Source organism: Rhagoletis zephyria, unplaced genomic scaffold (assembly GCF_001687245.7).
Source record: "Rhagoletis zephyria isolate East Lansing unplaced genomic scaffold, Rhagoletis_zephyria_1.1 Rzeph_scaffold_02119, whole genome shotgun sequence".
NCBI lineage: Eukaryota > Metazoa > Arthropoda > Insecta > Diptera > Tephritidae > Rhagoletis > Rhagoletis zephyria.
Window position 1 is genome coordinate 11,642 of NW_016159203.1, and position 26,578 is coordinate 38,219.

Sequence of the window (26,578 nt, forward strand, 5' to 3'; positions counted from 1 at the left end):
ATTGTTGGACAGTATATGAAATGTGGTTCAACTATAGATCTGTTGACCGAGTCTTATACCTCCTTCCTAAGTAGTTACATGATCTTTTCATGAGACCAATTTTTTACCAATTTTTGCTACTGTGTAGTCAATATGTTCCTCAAATTTTAACTTTTCATCGATATATGTATATATATACCTAGATATTTAATGATTCTCATTTTCTCAATTACTTCATCTTTAATTTTTAAACTGTAATTATCGGAGCTAACGTTAGCTGTTCTAGATATGACCATAAGCTTTGTCTTGTTCACATTTAATTGCAGTCTGTTTACGCACAACCATTTATACAAATAATGAAGGTCTAACGTTCTAAAGAATAAGTAAACAAAAAAGTTTATTCCAAACATTCAGAATGAATAAAGAAATGCAGCCTTTGATTCATGGAATTACGAGACAAACAGTACGTTCACGACTGTTGTAATCCGAAATATGCATTTTTGCATGAGGACTTGCTCTTTCACGACTCACAATTCGAGCCCAGGCATGATCCGATCCGTGTGTAGGGCCTCCTACACAACAATTTGACAACTAATACATATTCTCAATTGTCTTGTCGCAAACTGTCTAATGTAAACGCAGCGTTAACGGATTCTTAGGTATTTTAACTTTAATTTTTCTTCTTCTTGCTATCCACTAATGTGGCATTAAAAGAGCCATCTGGTAACATCATGCTGTCATAAATTGAAACACTGTAGAATGAAACTCCTCTGATGTAAACAAATTTATCAGTTGTCAAAAGTAGAGATGTCGGTGGCAAACATGAACGAAAGACACAAGATCACGTAAGAACAAGAGAGTGAAAAAAGTCGATTTTCTTAGCGGGTTCTACGCCATCTTGTTTCACTGGAAAACGAGCGAAAAGTAAACAAAGCAAAGAAAACAACGAAAACCAAAATTAGCCAAAATTATTGTCAGCCACTTTAAACGCACAATTTAGGTAAAATGATGCAACAAAATGCTTTAAAATGTGTTGTCATGTTGAATTAACTCTTCTTTACTTGAATAAAAGTGTAAAATAGTGGTGCTTGTTATGTAAACAAACGCTCAGCTGACGAACCCGCTTTCGCAAACTTTTTTCTCAAAACCAGTTACAAATACAACGTCGCGTTCTTACGTGATCTTGTATTTTTGGTTCATGGGTGGCAAATATGCTTTTCGTTGATTCGATGCATCGAAACGTACATCGATATTTTTCGATGCAGCAGTACGTATCGGTGCATCGATTTGCATAGGATTTTTCAGTGAATGTTTCACAACAAAATAAGTTATTAGCATAATTGTACAAAATTTTAAATAAATTACTGCAGCTGAGCGTATTATGTTTCTAACTGCAGCCATTTCAATTATTTGGTCAAAGTAATTTTTTTTTGTACAATTTAAAATGTAATGACGGTTCAATATACTAGAGATTTCAGTTTTCAAAAAACATCGATGCATCGATATTATACATCGAGTGTAAAATTGTCGATGCATCGAAGCAAAACATCGATATTTTCATTGCATCGATGTTTTTCCGGCACTCCTAGTCAAAAGTGCGCGCCAATTTTACTAGAGAAGACTCGCGAAAGTTATAAATTTTAATATATTGCATAAAATAATAAAATAAGCATTTCCTGCAATGGATTTTCGCCGCAAAACGCGACCACGTCTAGACCGTAAGCCTCAGTTTGAGAATCTCGAAGCACAATACCCGCACAATGTTGCACTATACCGTTTTCCGCCAACGGAAGACATCAAAATACATGACTTCGAGGATCTGGCGCTGGAACGCCTCAAAGTTCTACGCATTCTTGAACAGGCGACTTCTAAAAATCTACGTTTTCTATCAGATGAATGGAAGGAATCGGTGAACGCAGAGCTTAACCGCGAAGGTCTTAAGGGATACTTGCGTCTTTGTACAAACAGTAGCGCTAATTCGACAGCGAATAGCACAAAGTATGAGTTGGAATTACAGGCAAGGCGACGAGATTACATTTCACATTTTATACTACGTTTGGCGTACTGTCGCACAGAGGAGTTAAAGCGGTGAGTTCAACTATATTCAATTTAACTTCATTTTTAATCATAACTTTATAGTTGGTTCCTGACGCGAGAAATGGAGCTGTTTAAATACAAATTTTCATCTATGAGCAGCACTGATATCAAACATTTTCTCGACCTAAATAAATTGGAGTATACGCCGCTTTCAGAATCGCAGAAAGACGCAGTAAAAGATGGTCTCTATGAGAGTACAATTGGTCAGAGTGTTTCCAAGATTGAATTACTGGACTTTTATAAAGTACCTTTTACACAAGTGTTAGATTTGGTGCGCACTCGGCGCTGTTATCTTAAGGATGGTTTTGCATATGTCAACACACAAGACTTTGTCTCAATTATAGCGGTGCTGCAGCTTAACGAAATTGAACATGGATTGCAATCTGCACAAAAGCTTATCCGTGAAGTAGAGACAGATGAGCGCATATTTCACTTGCTTAAATCGCTGCATACATCATACACAGGAAAAGATTATGCGCTTAGCAAAGAAGGAAACGTGCCGCCTGAATCACTAGATCAGCTTTCCAAAAAGTCATTCCCGATCTGCATGCGCTCTTGCCATGAGCATTTACGAACCCATCACCATCTTAAGCATGGCGGTAGAATGCAGTATGGCCTTTTTCTAAAAGGTATTGGCGTAACGTTGGAAGATAGCCTGCGGTTCTTTCGTGAGGAATTTACTAAGAAAATCGATGCGGAACAATTCGCAAAGCGTTATGAATATAATATTTATCATAATTATGGCAAAAAGGGTTCAATGATCAGTTATATGCCCTACTCTTGCCTTAAAATTATCCAAGAAAATCCAGTTCAAGATGATTGCCGTGGTTGTCCCTATAAATCAAGTGATCCAAGTCTATTAAAAATGAAGCTCACATCTTACGGTTTATCTTCAGCACACGTTCAAGAGATTATGACGTATGCTACAAAGGGTCACTATCAGTTAGCATGTGGCAAATATTTCCAAATAATGCATGAATCCCCAGGGGATATGGCAATAAACCATCCGAATCAGTATTTCGAGGAAAGTCAAATTTTGATGGGAAATCGCACATCAAAGAAAGCAGCTAATGCTAGTATACGTAAGCCGATGAAGCGTGGTGCCAATGATACGACACAAGTAATGAACGCCGATGAAGATGACGAGCTGTGGAACATTGCGGAAACTCAAGAGAGCACTTTCCATAGCCAGCAAGCAGAAAGAAGTGCGTGGGATGAAGATCTTGATCTGACGGCAATCGATTGTTAGCGGAATAGATATAAGTTTGAAAAAAGAGGATTTTTATAAAACGTTCCCTTTGGACTTTGTGCGACGGTCTTCTGGTACTCAATCTTTAAATAACTTTTTGACTAGCCGTACAGAAGTTTCAGAGTCTTGGGCCAGTTTCTTAATGTCTGGCTAACACTTATCTCCGGTCAAACATCGTTATCGAAGTTACTGAGTCCATGTAAAGTTGGCAACGATATATGACTGTGAATTAGTGTTAACCAGACATTGAGAAACTGGCCCTTAGTATCTAATCTAATTAGGGCTATCACAGAATCCAGCGCAGTCCGATTTTTCGTGAAACTACAAAAATTGTATCATTGAATTCGAATAGCTACAAACGTAGCGTACGTGTATTTTGAATACACACGTTCGTAGCGGTTCGGATTCAGTGATCGCACTTAAGTAGATCTCACGAAAAATCTGACCACGATGGATTCTGTAATAGCCACCAATATTCCTAATCAGTTTAAGTAAAAAAGTTTAATACTTAAATAAAATTAAGTCGTAGCAAGCCTTATCAGTTTAATTTAATTTACCCGTGGATTAGTAGGGTGCAATGGACAAAGCTTCATACTTGTGAAAACCTCACATTCGCGACTGTCATGGGAGCCTATTGAAGCTAGTTGCCCAAAAAGAACAAATTTCAATTGTTTTGCGGTTCGTGCTTTTAATGACGATAATATCTTTTGAACATTAAATAAGAAGTTATTAATATTCAAATATGGGAACATAGGATATTATTAGTAACATAAAACTGTTTTATGTTCATATACAAATATAAAATAATTCAAGTTTTTTAGTTAATTACGTCAGAAAATATGTAGATATATAGGTACATATTTTTGTTTTTAAAGACTTCAAGGAACAATTCGTACTAAGTGGGTTGCGCATCGAATTTCTTTTCGGCATTTTAACATTCGAAATTTTAATTTGAAGATTTAATAACGATCGCGGCGTCCTCGACCGCTTCCACTTCCGCCGCGAGAGCCCCGCCTTTCGCCGGCATTGCGATCACGAAAGTTATTATTAAACTTTGACATCTCATTTGCACGTCGATCCTTCATTGCCTTGAAACGATCTGCCATATCTCGAAGATCATCCGGTACTTCCTGGCCAGCTTCTTCTAATATACTTATAAGTTCTTTAGCAACACCCCAGTCATTCCGAGTAATAAAACTGATGGAAGTTCCAGTGCGGCCAGCGCGTCCGGTACGCCCTACACGATGTACATATTCCTCAATATTGCGAGGAAAATCGAAATTCACTACATGTCTGTAATAAAGTTGGCGTAAATAAGTATTACAAATGGTAAGGATAACAATACTAACGTAATGTCATCAATATCTAGTCCCCTAGAAGCGACGTCTGTTGCTATCAACAACCTTACTTGTCCCGAACTTATGTCAGCAATGGCCTGTTCTCGATCAGCCTGCAGGAGATAGTTAAAAGATGACAAACAATTAACGCTATAATACTGAATACATATGTACCTGTTCTCTAGAGCCATGTATGCATGTGCATAAAACACCCTCCAGCGTCAAATCACTGGACAAATCGTCAGCGCGAGTTTTCTTCCCGCAAAAGACTATAGCTTTGTCATTCTTTTTCATATTTCTTACAAATTGCTGAATCTATGTTCAAAAGATTAAACATAATTTTAATTCAAATTTACGTGTAAAGCAATAACCTACCGCAAAAAACTTATCCCCGTCATCCATTATTTCGATAATTTGTTTAACCGTGTGTGTCGCTGCCAAATCTAGTGAACCTACGCATACTTGTATTGGATTGCTCATGTAGCTTTGAGCTAAGCGCCTCACGCCGGGTGGCCACGTGGCACTGGTCATCACAGTTTGCCTATCAGGTCGGATGTCCAACAATACTTTACGAATTTGTGGTTCAAACCCCATATCTAACATGCGATCAGCTTCATCCAAAACCAAATAAGTTATACTAGATACGTTGATAATAGAAGCTTCAATGAGATCGTTCAGTCGTCCTGGAGTGCAAATAATAATTTCAACTCCACCCTGCACGTTGCTTATTTGTTCTCGCCGATTTCCACCCCCATATACGCACACACTGATATAGTTTATATTTAATTAACGATGGGCTAAATTAAACATTATGTGGAAAAGATTATACTTACGCTTTCATGCCACGAAACGAATATTTATTGACTTCTTTTTCAATTTGTAAAGCCAGTTCTCGTGTTGGCGCAAGCACCAATACATTAGGCCCCCCACGCTGCGTACGCGGTGTGCTTTGGTACTCAGTGTGAATCATAGCGGGCAACAAGAAAGCCAATGTTTTGCCGGTACCAGTTTGTGCGATGCCAATCATATCTTCACCTTTCAAGAGAATTGGCCAAGCTTGTGACTGTATGGGCGAAGGCTTTACAAAATCCTGTTTGTAAATTTCCTCCATCAAGTCAGGGTAAGCAGCAAAGCATTGCTCGAACTTCCAAATAGGATTCGGAATGTTTTCAGGAACGTCGTCTTGCTTGAATACTCGAGATACGGTGATATGATTACTTTCTTCTCGGATGCGTTCGACTTCTTCTGGCATAAGGTTTGTTACTTCCGGATCTTCATTATAGAAATTTTTTGTCAGGGGTGGGCACTTAGCCCAGCGTAATGCACGTTCTTCTTCCTGGAAAAATAGTGAACAAAACATGCATACTAATAACTCGTTTTAATTTAGTTTTGTTTGTATATATAATACCGCTTTTTTATTCAGGGCATCCCAATCGATAACTCCGGTAAAACCTGACTGAACTTTGTCTTCCTCATCGTATGGTTTTTCCGATCTATCCTCATAGTAACCACTCTGTTTCGTTTCCTTTAGTTGAAAATTATATATGGAATTTGACCTTCCGCCGCCTTTGCCATTATTGGCTTGATAATTGCCACCACCGCCCCCTCGTTTATTATTATTTGATTCCAATTGATCCTTTATATAATTGTATGCATCTTGAACATCTTGCTCGCTATTTCCACTAATCGTTGCTGTGCCGCTCCTTTTGTCAAGATCTACTCGGACGTTGAAGTCATTTTGTACACGTTGAATATTCGAACCAGCTCGACCAATGACGAGACCAACACAGTCCGATGGAATATTGATAGATTCACTATACTTATGCCTTTGATCGTTTTGACCACGTTTTTCCCCGTCATGTGGATAGCGATCACTCCCTCGATTGTGGCTGTCACGGTACCGCTGGGCTTTGTCACTCCCTTTGGAAAATGAGTTATTCTGGCTATTATAGGCCTCATGCTTCTTAGTGCCAGTTTGGCCTCCATCATCCCAGCTTTCTTCTTCCCAATCAGACATTCTGAAGTTATTGTTTTTCGTCACTAATTTAACAGCAAAGCAGCGAAGGTTTTAATAAAATGCTGATTAAGCAAAACAGAAACTGTAAATCTATGTAAATTCTGAAATTTCAGGTACAAACGGTATATTTCGGAGAACTAGATATGAAAAATATTCGATAACTTGCTTTAGTTTTTTACCATTATCTTGGAATGCAAAAGTCATTTTATTCTTGAACACATTTTGAATCCATTTCAGTTTAGCAACCAAGGTGAGATAATATTAATTTTCACAAATGAATTAGTTTTTCTTAAGGTGCGATAGTCTGTTTTAATAGACAAAAAATATCGTATCATACCGATATTTTGCCGATTGTAAAGGCCGATCCACATAGGGCACTGACACACGGTCAGTATTTATTGACGTGATCCAAGTACAGCGATATTTATTGACGCTTTAGCATGCAGTATTGATGAATCGTTATCCATATTGCAAAATTTCTAAAAATTTTGAAATCTGGATCGCGGATCGCAATACCATCAATAAATATCGAACGTGTAGCATTTTTAAAACGCGATACATACATTTCATCAGTACATCTTTTACTCTCATAATGCGAACACCGGCTCTGCCTTCGCTCTCGGGGGTTAAAATCTTTCAAAACAAATTTTAATTATCTGTAAATTATACATACAAAATAAACATATTTTCTTGCATCATAATAAGCTTTCAGAACAAAAATTGTGCAAATACTGACGCGATAAATATTGAACATGTAGCATTCNAATATTTTCTTGCATCATAATAAGCTTTCAGCAAAAAAATTATGCAAATACTGACGCGATAAATATTGAACATGTAGCATTCGTGCGCGATCGATCAGGTGACCATCTTCCTTAAGGTTTATTAATGGATAAAACAGCCTCTCCTGCAAATCCGTCAAAACCTGCAAATCGTGAAGCATCTGAAAAGCAACTAATGACCATTGAAGTGTGACAATTGACGGCTGTGACAGCACGCGAATAGGGCTGTAAGTCTAAGTGTGCAAGGAGTTAAGAGTCGTATGCACCATGCAAGCGGTTTGTCAAACTTAACAGCTAAATAAATCACACAAGCTGCTGTTCAAATCTACTTTAGTATTTATCCATTCACTTTTTTATAGATGAAAACTAAATTTTAAATTAAATATCGATAATGCGGGCAAATTATCGATGTCTTCTGTATATCGGCCTGTGAATATTGATTCAAAAAATCGATTATCGCACCATAAAATATCGATATTCAGAATAATCGACACGATATTGAACATACCTAAGCGATAGTAGTTGTGTTTTGGTATTCTCCAGCTAAATTTATCCAGTAACTTCACATGAACCAAAAAGACAAGATCACGCGGGCAGGAGAGCAGCCCGTTAGAATCGCATTTAGGAAAAAAGTTGAACGATTTTGACCATGAACCAAAAAGACAAGATCACGCGGGCAGGAGAGCAGCCCGTTAGAATCGCATTTAGGAAAAAAGTTGAACGATTTTGACCATGAACCAAAAAGACAAGATCACGCGGGCAGGAGAGCAGCCCGTTAGAATCGCATTTAGGAAAAAAGTTGAACGATTTTGACCATGAACCAAAAAGACAAGATCACGCGGGCAGGAGAGCAGCCCGTTAGAATCGCATTTAGGAAAAAAGTTGAACGATTTTGACCATGAACCAAAAAGACAAGATCACGCGGGCAGGAGAGCAGCCCGTTAGAATCGCATTTAGGAAAAAAGTTGAACGATTTTGACCATGAACCAAAAAGACAAGATCACGCGGGCAGGGGACAAGCCCGTTAGAATCGCATTAAGGAAAAAAGTTGAACGATTTTGACATTAGCCGTTTATTTACATTTCTTCGTTGTTTACAATTTGGTGGTGGCTTTTTACTGCAATTTTCTTCATTTTCGCTTGTGACAACGTGTGTACACATAAGATAAAGAATAATTTAACACAACGGCATGATTTATAGAAGAATTTGCATAATAAAAATGATTTTTCATGCGTTCAACAATTTCGCGGTTTTCTCCGTTCTCTTCGTTGTTTACTTCTTACAGCAAAGATGGCGTCGAGATTTCGGCAGCTAGAAAATAACTTTTTTCGTTCTTTCCTTCCCGCGTGATCTTGTGTCTTTCGTTCATGGTAACTTCACGATTGAGAGAAATAGAGATTGCGCCAATCACGGTACCACTAATCCGCTCTTTGTGATTTTGACAGAATCAGCTGTGTCCGTGACGTCGTCTTGGTGCAATTGTTGATTGTGAGCATACGAAAAAATCAAATAATAATTTTAATATATGTGCGTAAATATTTCTGCGTGGTTTTATACAATTATTGAGACATTACAAAGCAAAATGAATTGTGCCGTGGCAAAGTGCAATAGTGAAAACAAAAGGAAAGCGTGCGATATAAGTTTTTTTTTCGTTTCCTACGAACGCAAATCTGGCGAAAAAGTGGAAGCAGTTCTGCCGGCGAGGAGATGCATTAAACACCAAATCGAGCTATGTGTGCATGAAGCACTTTACTAGTGAAGATATTGAAAATAATATTTTTAGTGCTGGTATGAGGTAATGCACCAATGGATAAGGTCGCCAGGCATCAAGCGGCATCTTACTGCGCTGTTTCGTACCTAATACAAAACAGTGCCTAAATTATCATACATTTAAAAGTTCAGCTTAAATTATGTTTTACTTACATAAAATATATGTTTCTAAAGAAGCCAAACTCATGCATCCTCTCGGAAATGGTACAAAAGTCATCAAATAAAAGCTGTGGAGTCAACAGCTGTCGAGTTTATGGTGGTTGGCTACCGTCCACAAATATAAATATGCACTCTGCATGGCTTTTCACAATGGCGAGTCCAAAAATTCACTTTGCTGATCAACTTCCTTTTGGTCTACATGAAATTGCAAACACTGTTAATACATCCATTTTTTAATGTGCTAAAAATCATACTTACCTAAAGGGCTACATATCCAAAATTATTGCTACGTGTTCCTAATTAACTAATCTTTGTATATTTATTGATTCCTGCAAAATTGGGCCATGTAGTATTAAAATTAACACATTTTTCTGCATGCGTTTTGGCATTTCTTTCTCGTATTGCACCAAGATGACGTCACGCAAAAATTACGCTTAAAAATTCTCTCTCATTAGCTCAATCTAGTATTCTATCATTCTTGCAATAACTTGCCAGTAACCATATTTCGGAGAGTAAGCCAATATTTACTCCCAATGAGTGAAATATTCAAGTACGAAAACGCAAAACCAGCAAGAAGTTACTAGTTTTATGAACAGCTGGTTAAGTTGTTATTTTCCGATGCAATTTTCTTAGAAAGCTAGTATTTTCCATCTTATTATATATTTAAATAGGTTTATTAAATAAAACGCAACTAAATAAATTAATAAAGTTTATTTTGTCAATTGCAACTCTAAAAGCATCGCAAACAATTATTTTGTTAACGCGAATAACATTAAGGATCATGTCATCAGCTGATTTTCTTACTAGCAATTAGTTGCTTATAAAAATGTATCCAATAAAAATCCAATAAAACGGTAAAAGTGCACTTTAGCGAAAGGAGGCCAAAATTGATGAAAAAATTCAAAACAATAATCCGAGACCGGAAATTCAAATTTTTAATTCATTAAAGAGTTACTTGCAAAAAACACTTGCACTTTTCGCACTATGTTTTGATGAATTTGACGCAAATAAATGGAGAAATGAGCTCAACTGAACACATATTCATTATTCTCATTTTTGTTGTTGGTATTTCCGACAGGGTAGGAGTGTGATGTAATGTGGAACGATTTTCCATCATCCCTTGTCAAATTTGGTTTCGAAAAGAACGAAAAATGACACTGAAGATGGCACAACGCCGAAACCGGTTTGTCTCCAAACCAAATTTGACAAGGGATGACGGAAAATCGTTCCATATTACATCACATATTCATTACTTTTTATACATTTGTGATGTTTTAAGTGTACACTTTCGCGAAATTCTGTATTTAATAGCAATATTCCGATGGTGAAAATCCGCACAACAATCTTGCGTAGGTAATATAAATAACATGGAGGAAAACTAGTGTTGCCACTCTATTAAAAATAAAATGGAACTAAATTGCTGCTGCCACTCTTTTAAAAAAGTTTTTGTCCGTCCAACTCCTTTTTGCGTAGGCGGCCTTCGGTCGCGCTTAGGGATTATAACCCTCACAACGTAGAATTCTCCTTTCTGTGTTGCCAAAGAAAAGGGGCAGAACACCTTTCTGCGTAGGCGGCCTTCCGCCGCGCTTAGGGATTATAACCCTCACAACATAGGATTCTCCTTTCTGCGTGCGAAGAAGGAAGAGAAATCCCCTTTTCACAAAAGTATATTTCTTGTGCATTATTTGGGTGTTTTTAAAGTTGCAATACAAATTGTATTAATAGAGTGGCAGCACTAGTTTTCCTCCATCTTATTTATATTAACTACACAAGATTGTTGTGCGTATTTTCACCATCGGAATATTGCTATTAAATACAGAATTTCGGGAAAATGTACACTTAAAACATCACAAATGCATAAAAACTAATAAATACGTGTTAAATTAAGTTCCATTATTACATTCATTTGCGTGAAATTCACCAAAACATATTACGGAAAGTGCAAGTGTTTTTTGCAAATGACTCTTTAATTAATTAAAAATGTTAATTTCCGGTCTCGGATTGTTATTATTGGCGTTAAGACGCGTCGATTGATAACACTCTCGAACTATTTCCGTCCATTTTGACCTACCTTCGCCATAGTGCACTACTACCAATAAAACTTGCAAGTTGCGGTGTCAATTTCCCCTCTTTTGCTAGTTTCTTGCAAGTTTTTGCATACGAAAACGACATCCAGTAAAAACCAGTAAAATTAGTACTGGATTTACTGGATAGCTCGTACGCAAACAGGGCTAGTGTTTAGAAAAATTCGATAGTGGCGGAAAAATGATACCATCGATACTATCGATAACCCCATCGATAGTTCTCCATCACTACTACCAAAAGTGCGACGACCCATTGCTTGCGGACGGGTAAAGGAAGTTCTTAGTAAAATCATAAATTTGTGCCAATTTAACTAAAAATAAAATACAATTTTAGAAAATAATAGTAAATCAATTACGTACGCAAACAAATTTAAACTTTTCTTGCATTTTGTGCTTTCAAGCACTACCGAAAAATGGAAAATTTCTAGAGGATGAAATTTTTTTCTCGTGCAAACATTTTTTTCAGCTGCCATAGCAAGTACATTAGTAAAACAAAGGGAAAGTCATGAGCGTGACTGAGATGAATGCAATCGCAATTTTCGAATAGAGTTGAGCTTCTTTGACAAGTGTTTAACCAAGCAGAAGCTGGAAATTCAATGCCGTATTAAAACGAAAACAAAAGCGAAACACTGCAATAGAAATATACAATAAATAGGAAGAACTGCACAAAGAAGAAAAAGTGGAAGTGGAGTTAACGCCGACTGCTGTGGCGAGTGTAAACTCCAAGTGGAAAAGAGCGACGTCTATTACCGAAAATGGCGTTCTATTCGGGCTGGTTTGGTCCCTTTCCCTTTAACTCGAATTCAAGGACTCTTTAGGAAAAACTCGAATAGCTTTAAAAAACAAATGTGTTAAAGACTGTATAATATATCAAAAATGGAAGCTATGCATGTACAAAATACAAGAAAAATCTAAGTGGGTGAAAACTAGTAAAGGATAATTAATACTAAGATAACTGGTCTCCTAATGTATGTATGTACGTTCCTGAATCTGCAACCTATAACATTTCCAAGTTTTACAGGTTTTTCTTTAATTTTTAGGAACAATTTGAAATACCGTTTAAAAATATTTCTGACCCTTTGAATATTCCTAACATCATATAAGGAAAAATGCCCAGCGCTTCCTTCACTTCGTCGCGCTCGTACGTGCGCCGCTCCCGACGTAAAGGTGCTAACCGCATAGCTTTACCCAATCGTCCGTCCGGTAAGACGGAAATAATTTACATATTTATAAAATGTTTTGAAAATATCCACTTTCAAGGTAACATAATGGATCCTATGCTGCAAAACATGCCCGGACCTAGTGCTTCGTCAAACTCAAACTCAAGTACAAGCTCCAAGGCTTCGCAACAAAATAATATAAATCCGACTATGTCCAATGTATCGTCTGCAACTGGGAATGCGTCGACAATTCCGTCTGGTTCACTCTCGACATCGCCATCATCATCGTGTTCCTCGGGCGACACTTCATCGCAATCGGCTGCAATTGTTCTTAGCACATCCTCAGCCGCAATGGCAGCATCAGCAGCTGCAGGTGCTGTATCATCCGAAATGTTTGTAGATGTTTCTGGTGCCTCTTGTTCACAGTCGTCGACATCGTCTGGATCTTCAACCTCCAGTGGCAATTCAGCTTCCTGCAATTTTGGCCAAGCGGGCGGACAAAAAATGCTAGGTGGCACTTGTTCGAGTAACTTAATGAGCTCGTCGTCTTTAAACACAGGCGGAGGTTTTGTAGGAGCACATATGATGGATACAGAAACAAGTAGCAACTGTCCAGGTATAGAAATCCTGCCTCAATTCAGAAATGAAACTCTCTCATCAAAGTTTTTTCAGGTTCCTCGAATAGCGCATCAAATAATAGTGCAGGCACTTCTAGTAGTATAAATAATGCTAGTAAGATATTGCCTATTTTATTTACTTTATGCAATAAGCTAAATATTTCTCATTTGCAGCATGCAATCCTATTTTTTCGAGTTCAGTGCCGTGTAGTTCATCAACAAATATGTCAAATGTAACTGCTTCTATATCTACCAGTGTGGCCAGTTGCTCACATCAATCACCGTACGACCTGCGAAGAAAGATGCCCTCCAATGGTCACGAGCAATGGTGTAACACGAGCATTGCTTCAAATCTTTCTTCTCCATCTGCTTCCAATACTCTTGCCAACAACAGCACTTTAGGTGCATCACCCAATACTAGTAATAGTAGCTCACAATCTGTTTCCTGTGGTTCACCGCCACATCTCGGTGGAAATAGCAATATTGCATCCATTTCTGCTCTGCCGTCATCATCCTCTTCATCGTCAGCCATTGTACACGCGCCATTAACTAGTGCCACATTTCCCGTAAATTCACCTACTACCGGTGCACCATTAGGGCCATCACCAACAGTTCACAGTTCCATACCACAGCAACATTGCAGTGCTCTGCCGATTGGCGGCATTGAGGACAATAATTTCATGTTACCAGCACGCAAACGTTCACGCCGTCTATATGCACAAACTGCTGATATGCCTTGTATGGCTGCTTGTACAGGAGCGACAACGCCCACTGGCCCAACTGCTGCGCAATATTTACAATATGAAATGCCGGACGAAGTACTGCTTGCCATATTCTCATATCTTTTGGAACAGGATTTATGCAGGCTAGCCCTAGTTTGTAAACGGTTTAATACTATTGCTAATGATACTGAATTGTGGAAGAGGTTATATCAATCGGTATTTGAATATGACATGCCACTCTTCAATCCCGAACTATGCAAGTTTGTATTCGAAAAGCCGGAGGAATCTGAATATGCAAATCCATGGAAAGAGAGTTTCAGACAGCTGTATCGTGGTATACATGTTCGAGCAGGTTTTCAGGTAAACGAGTAAAAGCTTAAACAGACGGCAGCGTTGATCGGGATTAACTGAGACTTAATCCGGATCAAATGCAGTTAATTCCCGAATTGATCCGGATCAACGCTGCCGTATGTTTAAGCTCTAAGCATGTCTTTTTACCAAAGAATGAACCATTCGTTTCCATATAATTCCCTAGGATAAAAAATATTCCGGACGTAGTATTTTGTTCTTCAATACCATACAGGCGGCATTGGACTACCCAGAAGAACGTGCTGCTGCAGCAATAGCAGCGGGGTCCACCACTTCCAATGCTTCTGCGAATGTCTCTAACTCAACTAGTAGTGGTGGTGGAAATGTCAATGCGTTAGTCAGCATTTTTGAGGATAATATTCCACCTGCTGATCATCCAGGGCCACTGATTTTCCTCCATGCTGGCCATTACAAGGGCGAATACTTATATATAGAAACAGATGTTGCTTTAATTGGCGCGGCGTCTGGTAATGTTGCCGAATCCGTCGTTTTGGAGCGTGAAGCCGGTTCAACAATGATGTTTGTTGAAGGCGCCAAATATGCTTATGTTGGTTATTTGACTCTTAAATTTTCACCGGATGTCACATCTACAGTGTCTCACCACAAACATTACTGTCTCGATATTGGAGAAAACTGCTCTCCGACTGTAGATAATTGCATAATACGTAGCTCGTCGGTGGTAGGCGCCGCAGTGTGTGTTAGCGGTGTTAACGCTAATCCAGTCATACGCAATTGCGACATAAGTGACTGTGAAAACGTCGGTCTTTATGTGACGGATTACGCTCAAGGAACTTATGAGCACAACGAAATCAGTCGTAACGCTTTGGCTGGTATTTGGGTAAAGAACTTTGCCAGTCCTATTATGCGAGAAAATCACATTCACCATGGGCGTGATGTAGGGATATTTACATTTGAGAATGGCATGGTGAGTTTATTGTAATAGTTTATCTAGAAATGTACACTTAATCATCTCCGTCACAGGGATACTTTGAGAAAAATGACATACATAACAATCGAATTGCTGGCTTCGAAGTAAAAGCTGGCGCAAATCCTACTGTAGTCAAATGTGAGATACATCATGGACAGACAGGTGGGATTTACGTGCATGAGAATGGATTGGGTCAATTCATTGAGAATCGCATACATTCGAACAACTTTGCAGGTAAATTAAAACGAGGCGAAAGTTGGAGCTTTAAATAAACCTATGTATTTTCTACCAGGCGTCTGGATAACCTCTAATAGTAATCCAACCATACGCAAGAATGAAATTTACAATGGGCATCAGGGGGGTGTTTACATCTTTGGTGAAGGTCGAGGTCTTATAGAGCACAACAATATTTATGGCAACGCCTTAGCCGGCATACAAATACGTACAAATAGTGACCCGATAGTTCGTCACAACAAAATTCATCACGGCCAACATGGGGGCATTTACGTGCATGAAAAAGGACAAGGCTTGATTGAAGAAAATGAAGTATACTCGAACACTTTAGCTGGCGTTTGGATAACGACAGGCAGTACCCCGGTTTTGCGGCGAAATCGCATACATTCTGGCAAACAGGTGAGAGGCACATAAATTCTATAAAAAGGAACGAATAATAGTTAATACGAAATGTGAAATGCCCGACGAAAAACAAAAAAAAAAAATATACATACATATACCACTGAGGCCATATGATATTATATGGCTTTAGGCGTTCGTTATTTTCGTGTGTGTTTTTCTAACCTCTAATCTCTTTTCGTAATAAGAGGAGCTATTTACTACCATGTTACAATGTTTAGAATTTTGTTTTTTTTATTGTGTTTGTTGTACTATGAAACATATTATTATTTTGGTTTTAAATAACAAATAACACAGCGCAACACTCAAAAAGTGATGGAAACAAGACCAATTGCATTCATTAAAAGATATCAAAATATAAATAAAGCATTTGTAAAAGTTGGCTCCAATTTCTTTTTTATATCGATTTGAAGTTGTGAATTTAAGATTCAAGAATAAACAGGTACAATTATTTTTTTTTTGAAGTAGAATACGTGCATGATTCAATAATAATTAATTATTGAATCATGGAATACGTGTACGTTTCGATATGGAGGCTATGCTCAAATGTTGTAGTTGTAATTTTTAGAGCTTTACGAAAACGCTTATTGCACGAGAACTAATGAAGCGATTTGAAAGAAAAGTGTGGCGTTTCAAAGATATAATTCCAAACCTATCGACAGATTCATTTTTGTGAGTAACCAATTCGGTTTCTGTCGTAGGAACAACGGTAAATATTGGTTTATTTTGGGGTCAGTTTTGAGCCTTTCAAGTGTTCTAGCAACTTACGAATTGCAGGTTAAACTTTCATTTTCGGGATATAGATTCTTTGGAGCAATAGAAATATTATCGTGTACAGATTTAATATAAATTCTACAAATATTGAGCATTCTATGGCAAAAAAAAATTTGAAAAAATTAGAAATTTTTTTTTATTTCCAAAATACTCGAAACCGCTCGAGTGATTTTGTTGTCCAAAAATTCAATATTTTCCTTTCATTTCGTATATTGGTTGATATCTTCCAAGTATGTTTTTTTNTACAAAAGCATTTGTAAAAGTTGGCTCCAATATCTTTTTTATATCGATTTGAAGTTGTGAATTTAAGATTCAAGAATAAACAGGTACAATGATTTTTTTTTTGAAGTAGAATACGTGCATGATTCAATAATAATTAATTATTGAATCATGGAATACGTGTACGTTTCGATATGGAGGCTATGCTCAAATGTTGTAGTTGTAATTTTTAGAGCTTTACGAAAACGCTTATTGCACGAGAACTAATGAAGCGATTTGAAAGAAAAGTGTGGCGTTTCAAAGATATAATTCCAAACCTATCGACAGATTCATTTTTGTGAGTAACCAATTCGGTTTCTGTCGTAGGAACAACGGTAAATATTGGTTTATTTTGGGGTCAGTTTTGAGCCTTTCAAGTGTTCTAGCAACTTACGATTTGCAGGTTAAACTTTCATTTTCGGGATATAGATTCTTTGGAGCAATAGAAATATTATCGTGTACAGATTTAATATAAATTCTACAAATATTGAGCATTCTATGGCAAAAAAGATTTGAAAAAATTAGAAATTTTATTTTTATTTCCAAAATACTCGAAACCGCTCGAGTTATTTTGTTGTCCAAAAATTCAATATTTTTCCTTTCATTTCGTATATTGGTTGATATCTTCCAAGTATGTTTTTTTGATTCAAATATATGGGCATAACAAATTTTCCATACAAAATCACTTCGTCATTATTTAGCAAACACGGTCATGCGCTGGAAGGACACAAAAAGTATATGTGTGTAGGTATTTCGGCTTTTGAATAAAAGATGGCGCAATATTTATAAAAGGAAAAGGTGAAGGGGAATATGCAGATGAAGAATAGGGTAAACATAAAAGTAAAAAATAAAACAGATAAATATAAAGAAAAATTTGAGGATAAGGATACCGATAAAAGTAAAGATGAAGATAGAGGAAGAAAGATTAAAATAAACGTAATTATAGAGAAAAGGATATAGACAGAGACTCAATCTGGGGACTATTTCGGGATTTTAGAGATTTTCGGAACTCTCGGACTTATCGATATAATAATCGATATTTTATCTATTTTGTTATCGGTATTTTTTTGTCGATTTTGTTATCGAAATTTGTATCGATATTGTTATTGATTTTGGTATCGATATTTTCGGAACTTATCTATAAAATAAACGAAATTTTGAATCGATTTTGTTATCGATATTTTAATCGATTTTTTTATAGATGTAATCGATTTGGTTATCGATTTTGTAAACGATTTTGCTCTCGGTATTATTATCGATATTTTTATCGATATTAGTATCGCTTTTGTTATCGATATTTGTTTCTTATTGTGTGCTTTCGTTTTTGACTTGGATGTGCTCTTAACCATACCACGTATTCTACATTTAAATTTAGCGGCTGTGTCTCCGATACAGCCTGTAGACCAAGACGCGCTGAACTGTTTCTTTTTTTTTTTGGTTTCGCTAACAAATTTTATAAAGTCCGTGATGAGAATGACACCAATTGCATTCATTAAAAGAAGTCAAAATATGAATAAATACGAAGGCATTTTCCTTTTTATATCGATTTGAAGTGAATTTAAGGTTCAAAAATAAACAAATACAATGATTTTTTTTTTTTTGGTTTCGCCCACAAATTTCACACCTACATACATATAGTAAGTATATCATCGATGTTTTTGCAAAACCGCTCTCTCTCTCTAGCTATTATGTTACAAATCTGTTATTTTAATAACGCTTTAAGGATCTTTATACATAAATCTCGATGCCTGGAGTTCGGGGTTACCAAATCTCATTTTTGCCACAACGGTGATTTAGGCTGTTATGAAACTGGTTTACGATTTTGCACAAACATCGACGATATATACATATATATATATATATATATATATATATATATATATATATATATATATANATTTCACCTCAAGTGGCCCAACTTTTGAAATCGATGTCTTCCGATCGGGACGAAATTTGCACCAAGGTGATTAAGATTTTTTGTAGTCTAACACAGCAGGTATTCGAGTTTGTGCATCCAAACACTTTCTTACCAACTTTGCAGAAAAAAACGTTAAAATTATTTTTTATTAAAAAAAAAAAAATCAAAAAAATTTATTTTATAAAAAAAAAAATTTGTAGACTGAAGGGAAAGCTGTCGAAAACATTCCTGAAAACATTTTCTAAATACAATAGGTAATTAGTAATGTGGATCCGAAAAAAGGACTGTTTGACCAAAATGTCAAAATTCTGGACCCTCCAACTCGGAGTGTGTTTGACCGATCGCGTTGAAATTTTGTGTCATAACTACTATTTATTAGGACTAACCTTGGTGCAAAGTCCCGATCGGAAGACATCGATTTCAAAAGTTGGGTCACTTCCGTTCCGTTAATTTTGGAAAGTGTGTTTCAAATTTTACGTTCTCATTGGGGTCTGATTTCTCCAACTTCAAATTGAGACAAAAAGGAAATGGTAACCAACTTTTTCAAATCCTGTGGTACTTTTTAATTATTTTACTAGCTTAACCAAATGCCGTGGGTCCGATTCCCATCACCTCCAACTTTTTGAAATTCGCTTCAGTGTATTATTTAAGATGAAAAACTTTAACAAAATACAAATTTTATTTGGGTGCACGATTTAAGCTGTAAGCCATTGTAGCACTCGACTGTAAAAACGGCGCTTATTAAGACGAATTATTAAATCTTGTCGGAATGTACAGCAAACTTTATGAATCCTCAAAAAAAAAATGTTTCCCATTTTGTAACAAAGTGAACGAACTCTTTCATTTAAATTACAACATCTATCAATTGCAGGTTGGCGTATATTTTTATGATAATGGACACGGCAAACTTGAAGATAACGACATATTTAATCACCTATACTCGGGTGTACAAATACGTACTGGTAGTAATCCAGTTATACGTGGCAACAAAATTTGGGGTGGACAAAATGGTGGCGTATTAGTTTACAATGGTGGTCTCGGTCTATTGGAACAAAACGAAATATTTGATAACGCAATGGCTGGTGTGTGGATAAAAACCGATTCGAATCCGACACTAAAGCGAAACAAGATATATGACGGACGTGATGGCGGCATTTGCATATTCAATGGCGGCAAAGGTGTACTTGAAGAGAATGACATCTTCCGCAATACCCAAGCTGGTGTTCTCATCTCTACGCAATCGCATCCAATTTTGCGACGCAATCGTATTTACGATGGTCAAGCAGCTGGTGTTGAAATCACAAACAATGCAACCGCCACTTTAGAGCATAATCAGATTTTCAAAAATAAATTCGGTGGCTTATGTCTAGCGAGCGGCGTACAACCTATTACACGTGGTAACAATATATTCAACAACGAAGACGAAGTCGAAAAGGCTGTTTCGGGTGGTCAATGCCTGTATAAAATTAGCAGCTATACTTCATTTCCAATGCATGACTTTTATCGTTGCCAAACCTGCAATACGACGGATCGCAATGCCATTTGTGTTAATTGCATTAAGAATTGCCATGCAGGACACGATGTGGAATTCATAAGACACGATCGGTAAGTAGACAAGGCAAAAGCAATAATTGATTTGTAGTACATAGATGCATGTGATTCTAAATACCACTTGTTCGTAAACGCAATGTGCCGCATAAAGCAAAAAAAAATGCTCTTTTAGTTCTATACTACATATAAATAATAGATATGCCCAATTTTCACAACTAAATCCCCTTTTGACATTATTCGTGTTCGTGCAAACTGGACATTTCCGTCAATTATACTTCAGAAATAAAATGGATGGTTGATTTGCAGTAATGCGTTTAGGATCAAGTGAATTACTGCTTATCTGGTTAACAATATTAATCAATAACTATTTATTTATATTATTCTTTTAACTAGCTTCTTTTGCGATTGCGGCGCTGGTACGCTTTCAAATCAGTGTCAATTGCAAGGCGAGCCGACTCAAGATACGGATACACTCTATGATTCGGCAGCACCTATGGAATCTCATACGCTCATGGTGAATTAATTCTAAAAAAAATAGAATTTCATTAAGGCCTACAATCGAATGTAAATGAACTGAACAGAAGGGAATTCAGTTATTTCAGTCACTAATATTTTGCGAATGAATCTCAGTACGGTGAGTTTTTCATTTCACACTTGAGTTTAGTCCGACCGCCTTCTATTAGGTAGCAGGTACTTGTCGATGCTTAAAAGGGCTTGTAAATTGATATTAGAAGTAAAAGTTGCTTTGCAAATGAGTATAAAGGGCATTTTACCTTCTTAGTATGTTGACAACCTGTTACAAAATTTCAGCTGTTTTCCACGTTCATTTTTTAAATACCGTTAATTGTTTGGCTGAGTTAGAAAACGTCAATTGCTTTACNGACGTTCATTTTTTATTAAATACCGTTAATTGTTTGGCTGAGTTAGAAAACGTCAATTGCTTTACATACATACGTACAAAGTATAATGTTCCATAACGCCACACTACAAATGTTGACGATGTATAATTTTCCAAAACGCATCAGAAAAGTGTCGAAACGTAAAGTAGATGCTTCTTTTTGACTGACATCCAAAAAAGGAGGAGGTTATCAGTTCGTCGGAATATTTTATTTTTATTTTTATTTATATTTTTATGTATGTTACCGCATAACTTTGGACCACGTCAACCGATTTCGATATATGCAACGGAAAGGTAGTGTCTCAGAGGTGGTCCCATACTAATTTGGTTTAGATCCGATCATTGAATCATGAAATATATAGACATATATATATTTTTTTAAGTCGGTTTATTTTGCTAAAAATTACTTGTGTTATTAATTGTTAAACATGAAAAATTCCGAAACGTTGCTCATTTGTATATTGAATATTCCAAAATATACAATGTACTTTGCATATACAAACAGTTTAAATACCGCAGTAGGAAAGTATCCAAACAATGGGCTTATTCGAGTTGCAATCACAACCGCAGTGTTGCGCGAATTATTAAAGTATCACGTTCGGTTTAGTATTTTGGCAACGTTTTATCAATTGCGAAGTTGAGACAGTCATGTAAATTTTCATCAGCGCTGCGGTATTGCCGCTTTTATCACGTGCTTTGAAAGTCAGCCTTTTTTCGACCACAAGCTTGGTAAAAATATCAAGCATTAGGACTTTTGGGATTTTGAATTATTCCATGACAAAATATAATACATCCCCCGAATAAATCAGTGTTTTGTGTTTAATTCATTTTCTATAGTTTATTAGATCTACTAAGAATACGAATGTACTGATCTGAATATTGGTTAAGTGTCAACTCGAATCGCATAATATTATTTCAAATAATTTCTGCGATTATAAATACATACACTTGCATGTGTATTGCATATTTTAGTTTTTTTAAATCATATAAATCTATGGACGAAAAAAGAACAAATTCTTATAATTTCAAATTCTTTGCGTCCTTATAAAAATCAAATCGTATGCAAATATAATGCCACGAGCAAACTCCTAAAAATGCAACTATACGAAAGCACAATGCAAATAAGCGAAAGAAGGCCAAACGAATTGTCTTTTTTGTGAATGTAGAAATTGATAAACATTGTACTCATTATACGTATGTATGTAAGTATTTAATTGTAGTTAAAACGAAACTTTGAGTTTGGAGCAGATTTTAAATTTTAGTTAACCAGAGGTATCTTATAGCATAAACAGACGGCAGCGTTGATCCGGATCAACTCGGGAATTAACTGCAGTTGATCAGAATTAAGTCCGAGTTAATCTGGATCAACGCTGCCGTCTGTTTAAGCTTTTAGAGTCCAGGTTTTGCTAGAATGAGATTAAACATAGTCATTATAAGAAAGAAAAAAACTTTAAGCACTATTGGGAAAGATGAGTATTTCATTAAGTTCTCCCTGTTTCACCTGACGATTATTTATATACCAGACATTTTTGTATAATTTTATGTACCAACGTTAACAATAGTTGCGTCCGATAACAAAATTAACCATCACCAGCCATCAAAACAACTCAAGAGCGAAAATCCTTTATCAAATTAGAGGAAAACCAAAAAAGCTAACGAACAGAAAATTAGCCCCAGTAGATCATTTCGGGAGTTAAAAGCCATTCCGAAGGGCCTTCCTGAGAGTCAAGAGGCTTTCTACTCTACTTTCCTTTCTCTTTATTTTTTGTATGGAGTGACACAAATTGAAGGGCTTCGTTTTTCGCACCCATAGAAGGCCGTCCAGAAGCGCTTTTGTAGGCCTTTTGGAGAAGTTCTTTTAATGTTGCTTCTTTAAATCATAAAAATCATACATTTAAAGTATTTGCTTAAGGTTTATATCAAATATGTGTTATTGCAACTTAAAATGTATATTAAAATTCATTTGTAATACTAAATAATATAAATTTACGAATTCGCGTAAATCGTAAATGGATAAGCCCTTCTAAAAGGTATGCAGGGAAGCTCTTTTTTCAGCCCTTCTTGGAATGGCTTCACTTAAGAAGGCCTACCTAAATTATCTTAAAAACCAGGAAGAATAAGACAAACAGCTGGTGGTGTTTATGTTTTGTTAATAAACAAACAGAAATTTATGGTACCGCCTTGGACGAAAAAGAAGGTTGATGTGCAATGTTCGCCAGGACCATTTCTGGAAGTAAAAATTAGTTTGCAGCATTATAAAGACACATAGTAGGCAGTTAAAAAAAATTTAAAGTACATACCAAAAAATCATTGGATTCGATTCTCTGCAGGGACCGAGAACGCGTTCAAGTGCACGAGAACAAAATGTAATGTCAAGAACGTTCCCTCAAAAGCGCCAACGGAAACAGTAATATTGAGAACAGTTTGAACGCGAACAAATGGAGAACAAAAGGTACGGGAACGTTTCCGTAAAGAACAAAGCGCGTAAAAACTCTCGGTAACGTTCTCAAGAAGAACAGAATGAGATCGAAACTTTCGGGAACGTTTCCAATGACAACAAATTAAGAACGAAGATGTCGAGAACGTTTTTAAGGAGGATCAAATAAGAACAAAAGTCTGGGGAACGTTCTGCTAGAGAACGAAACGAGAACAAAAATTTTGACAACTTAACGTTAAAAATGAGAAGAGGGTCGTCGGCGTGTTGGGGTGAAAAATCGTTTCAGTGAGAACCACGATTGGTAATTCTAAGCCAGAGGAAAGCTGGATCATTTCAACTTCCAGATTGTTAGGAAGGATTAGGGTGAACTATCCATTTAAGGAAAACATTTTCATTTTCTGTGCAAGAAAAGTTCGTGTCTTAAGTTTTTCGTTGACTTTATTTGCATAACTATCGTTCAGTTCATTTTTGATTAATTTTAATAGTCAAACATTGCAAACTAATGGAACGCTATGAGAAAAGTTTTGTTCTCGCTTCCATTATTCACGAATAGTTCAGAGAAGATTTGTTTCCGCTTCGTTCTCTGTCAGAAAGTTCCTGAGACTTTAGCTCTCTTCGAGAGAAAGTACCTTAGATTTTTGTTCCCGTTTTGTTCTTTGCCAAAACGTTCCGGTGACTTTTGTTCTCTTAAAATGTTCCCGAAAACATTGTTCGCATCTTGTTCTCTTTGGGAACGCTCCATAGGGTTTTGTTCTTATATAATTCCCATTGAGAAATTTCTCCACAGTTTTGTTCTCATTTCGGCTTAGATTTTGAAGCGCTCTTGGGAACAAAATTTCGAGAACGACATTTAGTTTCGATCATACCTTTTTACATGTTTTCGTGATAAACAATTTTTGCTGGCTAAAATTTTTCCACCACAAAATTAAAGTTTCTCTTGCACCAAAAGAACGTTTGATGGATAATTTGTTGCCGTTATCAAATGCCTACTTGCAAAAATTAGGAAAATCTATTAAACATTTTTGTGTTATCGAACGCTGGGAATTTGTATGTAAAATACAAATATGTATTCCGAAGTGATATCGCGAATAAAAATCCTCTTCCGTTGGGAAAAGGTTCTTGCATGTTTTAGTTTTTTTTTCTGGTTGCGATTGCATCCTACATATGTATTTATGGTATATAAAGTATATATATATATATATATAGTATATAAATTTTATACACACACATTTTTCATCACGGTAATTTTCAACAGTATGAGTTTTTTTTACATTTTCAGCAACTTTTGAGAGCAAAACTTCATCCTAAAGCATTCACCTCATTTTAAACTTAGAGTATCATTTTAGAGGTAAACATGTTTAAGATGAATGTGACGGAGTCAAAATAGTGTTTGCCTCAAATTATATACTTTAAAATCTGCTACTAACTGCTTTATGACTATGGGCCATTTTTACATTTTTTTACAATAAGAATTTTTAATCATTTGTACTACAGTGCAAAGTTAAATTGTGAAAAACTTCCAGGCGTTTGTATTAAGATATGCATATCATACATGCATACTCGTACACTTAAAGTTAAGGCAGAAAACAAAATTGAATTTGTGCAATTAGAGAAAAAAATTATAAAAATATTATTAAAATGAAGAAAAGGATATATAATTAATTGTGAAGTATACTCGCAACTGCGCTAGCGCAAAAGCACACACACACACACACTATAATACATGCATACGTACATATACATAAACAGATGGCCATTATAAAATTGAAAAATATCAAACTACATTTGTGAAGTTTTATGTTAGTTTAGTTTTCTGCTTCGAGCCAATTGGCGAAGCACTAGAACTGGTTCAGCAGCTTATTTTATTATTTGTTTACACTTTTCCTCATTTTTATCATACAAAAAAAAAAAAAAAATGGTGGCTAGAAATCATTAAGATAAATAGAATACTAAAAGTAAGTTGAACCACACAAAGATCCAGTGAATAATTTGCCAGTTACATGCCGATTGAACCCGTAAATACAATTGAAGAATGCCAATACAATTTCAACTTACTAGCTAGCTTAGCTATACAATAATAATGCGCCTGTAGAACAACTTTTATCTCACCGGTNTAGCTAGCTTAGCTATACAATAATAATGCGCCTGTAGAACAACTTTTATCTCACCGGTATTACATATTGAATAATATCGTGGCATGAAAAGGCGTAAAAAACGTAAGTAATATCATTAGAAAACTAAAAGATTAAATATATGTATATTACTTCAAAATCCATTATATAGATTACATCTTAGCCGCTGTAGGAATTTTGTTTAATTTTGACTGTGTGCCCCATTAACAGATATTGTTTTTTAACCTTAGCATTAGTGAATGAAAAGCAATTTATAAGTATTACAATAATTTTTAATTTTACGTAATCAAAATTTTTATACACCATATATAAAATTATATAAAGTATTGTAAAATTATTAACCGCACCTAGGAGTAACATCGACTCCTGTAATAAGGGCATAATAAAGCCAATACCTATACAGAAATGAGCAATAAAACGCTGCGTTTGGCGCTGAAAAGCACTTTGTTTGAATGGTATTTTTTGAGGACTTAAAATATGTTTTTACTCAGCCGCAGCTATAGTTGTAGTTAAAAAAAATATATATAAATAAAATACATACAGTATCGGTCATATCTATAGCACGCTATTTATTTTTAAGAATTTACAATTAAAATACAGTTCTTTCTCTAACAAACCCCATATAAACCCAAGTTTAACAATTTGTAGAAAACTTCAAAAAATGGAAACAAATTTTCACCTAAGTTTCAAACTTTTTTCTCGGAAGT

The 26,578-nt window shown here is 36.0% G+C and overlaps 3 protein-coding genes across 9 annotated transcripts; 2 read left to right on the plus strand and 1 right to left on the minus strand.

Annotated features, from left to right (window-relative positions):
* Window positions 1-1,313: 1,313 nt before the first annotated feature.
* Prim2 (DNA primase subunit 2) lies at window positions 1,314-3,858 on the plus strand. The gene is made up of 2 exons (XM_017620314.1): window positions 1,314-2,067; window positions 2,119-3,858. The coding sequence occupies exons 1-2, from the start codon at window positions 1,661-1,663 to the stop codon at window positions 3,323-3,325; spliced, it is 1,614 nt and encodes a 537-aa protein (XP_017475803.1). The 5' UTR covers window positions 1,314-1,660; the 3' UTR covers window positions 3,326-3,858.
* A 135-nt stretch (window positions 3,859-3,993) lies between these two features.
* Window positions 3,994-7,210, minus strand: LOC108366049 (probable ATP-dependent RNA helicase DDX43). Of its 2 annotated transcripts, XM_017620313.1 has the most exons (7): window positions 6,859-7,210; window positions 6,071-6,780; window positions 5,496-5,998; window positions 5,038-5,428; window positions 4,837-4,977; window positions 4,675-4,775; window positions 3,994-4,618 (listed from the first exon to the last, which is right to left on the minus strand). In XM_017620313.1, the coding sequence occupies exons 2-7, from the start codon at window positions 6,677-6,679 to the stop codon at window positions 4,285-4,287; spliced, it is 2,079 nt and encodes a 692-aa protein (XP_017475802.1). In that variant the 5' UTR covers window positions 6,680-6,780; window positions 6,859-7,210; the 3' UTR covers window positions 3,994-4,284. The 2 variants fall into 2 exon arrangements, with proteins under 2 accessions (XP_017475802.1, XP_017475801.1); XM_017620312.1 differs by lacking the exon at window positions 6,859-7,210 and having other exon boundaries at window positions 6,071-6,843.
* A 4,465-nt stretch (window positions 7,211-11,675) lies between these two features.
* On the plus strand, window positions 11,676-25,672 carry FBXO11 (F-box protein 11). 6 transcript variants are annotated; one of them, XM_017620316.1, is made up of 10 exons: window positions 11,676-12,450; window positions 12,515-12,677; window positions 12,735-13,250; window positions 13,307-13,366; window positions 13,426-14,333; window positions 14,509-15,267; window positions 15,324-15,504; window positions 15,563-15,903; window positions 19,725-20,458; window positions 20,798-20,927. In XM_017620316.1, exons 2-10 carry the CDS (start codon window positions 12,584-12,586, stop codon window positions 20,925-20,927), a joined length of 3,723 nt encoding a protein of 1,240 aa, XP_017475805.1. In that variant the 5' UTR covers window positions 11,676-12,450; window positions 12,515-12,583. The 6 variants fall into 6 exon arrangements, with proteins under 6 accessions (XP_017475805.1, XP_017475806.1, XP_017475810.1 ...); XM_017620317.1 differs by having other exon boundaries at window positions 11,676-12,446; XM_017620321.1 differs by having other exon boundaries at window positions 11,676-12,446; window positions 12,579-12,677.
* Window positions 25,673-26,578: the final 906 nt, after the last annotated feature.